Source organism: Diaphorina citri, unplaced genomic scaffold (assembly GCF_000475195.1).
Source record: "Diaphorina citri unplaced genomic scaffold, Diaci psyllid genome assembly version 1.1 scaffold27620, whole genome shotgun sequence".
NCBI lineage: Eukaryota > Metazoa > Arthropoda > Insecta > Hemiptera > Psyllidae > Diaphorina > Diaphorina citri.
This window is the reverse complement of record NW_007404958.1, coordinates 16,841-20,520: the sequence shown is the minus strand read 5'-3', so window position 1 is coordinate 20,520 and position 3,680 is coordinate 16,841. Positions and strand designations below refer to the sequence as shown.

The window sequence follows — 3,680 nt, the reverse complement described above, 5'->3', positions numbered from 1 at the left end:
AGCGCTAGGTCGGGGGTCGATTCCCGCCGCGACGTGGCGAACTTCCTTAACAGGGTTTTCGGATCGGCTGGCTTTCTATCCTATCTTACCTCTCTTTGCTTTCGGGACGATAGGACCTTTGCAATTACAGTTCCCTCTATCAAATCTCAGAAAAAAAGAACTTGGAAAGGACTTTTATTTGAGCATGAATGCTGCGCCAGTGGCGATAGCACGTTAAATACACCAGTTCCAAATGGTTCACAGAAGTAAGCAACGTTGCGCGTGGTTAGTATCTGAACAGGTGACCATCTGAGCAATGCCGTCTTTTTCCAGCCCCAGAGTGAGGTTAATGTGAGGAGGGTACTTAGAATAGTATAGAATAGAATATACCTTGTTTATCCTGCCCGAATAGGACTGAAAAGTCCCTTTACCCCAGCAGTCTAAACAAGGTCTCGTATATTTGCTGGGGATACTTACCGGAATTTGCTGGATTTCGCCGGTGGGAGATATGATTTGCTGAACTAGCTGAATTCCTTGTGTTGCGTTAGCTTGTACGTTGTTCTGAGTGGTAGCAGCATTGGTATCTGAACAGAAAACAAAGAATTATCAAGATATCTATTGGTAGCACAGCATCACATCATTCGGCACCCAATATTTACCTAACCATGCTGGCACTGGTCGTTATGCGTATTTATATTACATTTTCCTCACGAGGCTGAGTGGGCCCCGCAACAGCCAGTCACGAAATCAATTATTTGCATGATACAAATATTTAACCCCGTCGGGAATCGAACCCGGATCTCCCGCGTGCAAGGCGAGTGCAATGACCACTATGCCATGGGAGCTTTTACTTACTCGTGGGTATTTGTATAATCTGAGGAGTCTGGTCTGTGCCCGTGGGACATTGTACAGTCACTGTTTGTATTTGTTGTGCTCCCGAGTTTCCTCCGTTCACCACCAGGGTGGGGGTAGCGCTAGTGGTCGTGGCGCCTTGGTTGTTCTGCTGGAGAGCCGCTTGATGTTGCTGGGCCAGTTGGAAGTAGTATTGTACCTGAAATAAAATAGAATAGAATACAGCTGTTTATTTATACTGCAAGAATCTTAAAAATCCCTTTACTCCCACAGTCTAAACAGAGTTTTATGTAGTTGAAAGTAATACTGAACCTGGAATAATAGAGGCAAATAATAATATGACTCTTGAGTGGAAGGTAACCACTAGGCAAGGTTAATTCTGGCGTTCCCTACTACCTAACCCTTAGTGCTCTATTATTATGTGGTTAAATTCTCAAATAAATGAGGGTAAAATTCCATACCTCAGCTGGAATCAAACCCACACCCTCCTATTTACCAGGCAAGTGTCTTGACCACTATGCCACCGAGACAGTGATATATCACCATGAGTCAGTGGTGATAGCATGTTGAAACCACTAAGTTCCAAATGGATCACTGAAGTTAAGGTTCAGTGATGTTAGGATCCAAGGGGGGTTTTAAAATACCATACCTGGTCAGGATTGAGAGCAGTTTTTGTCGCATCATCCCTCCTATGTGGTCCAGTGGCTGTCTTGACCTCTTCCCTTGGCACAATATCAATGAGAAAATCAAACATATCATATTTCGTTATTGCCATTGCTATGTCATTCCGCTGAAGTGTGCGCCTTTTGTTGTCCTCAGTGTGAATCCATGCTCGGATTGTGAGCTCGTGAATGAAAAGTTCAGCAGCTTTGGAGAAAAGCATGGGAGCTTCGGCTGAGATCATTTTGACTCCATCATCTAGCTTCATGATTTTCTTGATGCGAGCCAAGGGGAGTGCTTGAGTTTTCAAATCCAACTGAAAATTAAACAGATAAAATTATAATAGGAAAGAATGGAATATAATGAATTATTTTAGAGAAAAGCACGGGTACTTTGGCTGACATAATTTTAACAAAGGTTAGTTGTTTGCTTTTTTTTCAACTACAAAGCTTTCAGAAATGAGCAGTGACCTGTTATTATAGGGTTAGGTTAAACACAAGAAGGAGCTTTTTTTTCAATATTAAAAAGTTAGAACTTTCCAGGGTATACACAACACTTGGTAAAACAAATTAAAATCAATAGGGGAAAATGAAAAACAGATCACTTTTTTTTGTTTAAAAAAAAAAAAAAAAAGGGATTTGTTTTTCATTTTCCCCTATTGATTTTTTTTTTTGGGGATAGATTTTCTTCAAGCCAAGAGTCTTGCCGTCGAAAATTCCCTTTTCCAGCCACACTATATCCTATTCTTTTCATAAGTGTTTCTAAAAAAAAAAAAAAAAAAAAAAAGTAACCCTTAGAATCAAAATACAAACTAAGCCTATTTTCGGGACTTTCGAGTTGCGTTCTTTCTAAAAGTCCATGGATCAAAGGGGCCCCCAGTCTTTCTAGTATCCAGTTACTGGACGCAAAGGGTTTCCCGCGTTCGTTCCCACAGGTTACCTCCGTCACTTGGATCACCCTATTAACGTGCTCTTTTTCACCCGTGTCCATTGCTTCTCACTAGTTGCCTTTCGTTAATTAAAGAACGATAGAGAACCTAAAACTAAAAACCACAAAAATCTCTGTTTATTTATTTGTTCTAATTTCCCCCCTTTTTCTCAACAGTCTCCATTTTTCCCACAAAAGGTTTAAACAAAGCATCATTGAAAAAGAAACCCAACCGTTTAAACACTTCCTTCTTGACTTTTAAGTTTTACCGGCCGAAAAAAACAGTTGAGCTTCCCGCTGTACCATCGCAAACCGCAAAAGTTGAGCCTGCCTGCTGGTTATTTTTATTGTTAACCGTATCTAAACCATAAATAACTTATAACCTAACCTGAGAAAAAATAATACTATTCTAAATCCAAACACTGATTTTGATTAACACGGTTTCTAATCGAAATTACACGGACCTGAAGTCTAATACGGAGACCTGTAGGGTTTTACAAGAAGGAGGTTCTGTATTGGGCCTTTTCGCGCGAAACGTTGATGTCTCTGAAACTTTCAGACCACAAATGATGTTTCAACCACCCTATTAAAATGACCCACGGCCAATAATAGCAGTCTCAATGGGAAATATGGATGGATGAAGTTTTTTGAGTAATCTTTTTCTGGCTGACCTTTACAGACACAAAGATGACTTAGTCATTCAACTTCGAAAAACACTTCTCTTCATCAAACATGTCTCATGGATCATATTTTTCTTCCTTTTTTTTTTCTAGGTTCCGATCCATCCATAGATAGTGTTCCCCTTAAAGTTATACACTTGATAGAGTCTTCGGGTTTTTCTAAAGAAAATCTTGTGAGGATTTCGTTCATAGAAGGGAATCTTCTCAAACAAGACATCCGTTACTTAAATTCGTAAGGATGAACGTAAACTGAACTAAAAAAAAAAAAAAAAAAAAAAAAAAAAAAGTTTGTTATTTATCCCTTGGAATTTAGTTTGAAAACACAGAGTTATTTTCATAAATCTATATAAATAGAAAAGAAAAATGTCCCTCCGACTTCTTCTACACCTATTGGGTAGTCTTTAACTGTTATTCCCGTGACAGGTTGGTACGACCGTTACCGTCCGTTGCATTTACTCCGTGTCCTTCGAGACTTGTGTAAGACCGGGGGCTCAGTGTCTCCTTTAGGCGTCATAAGCTGTCCATTTCTCAGTCTCGGTACCAGAAGTATTTATGTTATAATACAAACCTTTAAAAGTCTTC

At 39.7% G+C, this 3,680-nt stretch overlaps 1 protein-coding gene across 1 annotated transcript in view; it reads right to left on the bottom strand.

Moving 5' to 3' along the window:
• Nucleotides 1-425: 425 nt before the first annotated feature.
• LOC103523585 (nuclear transcription factor Y subunit gamma-like) overlaps nucleotides 426-3,680 on the bottom strand; it is a gene marked incomplete at its 3' end in the record, with an annotated part of 11,197 nt that continues 7,942 nt past the window's right edge. The window contains 5 exon segments of the mRNA XM_026833043.1: nucleotides 426-450; nucleotides 453-563; nucleotides 835-1,030; nucleotides 1,481-1,807; nucleotides 2,883-2,902. Of these exon segments, the coding sequence (XP_026688844.1) occupies nucleotides 426-450; nucleotides 453-563; nucleotides 835-1,030; nucleotides 1,481-1,807; nucleotides 2,883-2,902 (679 nt within the window).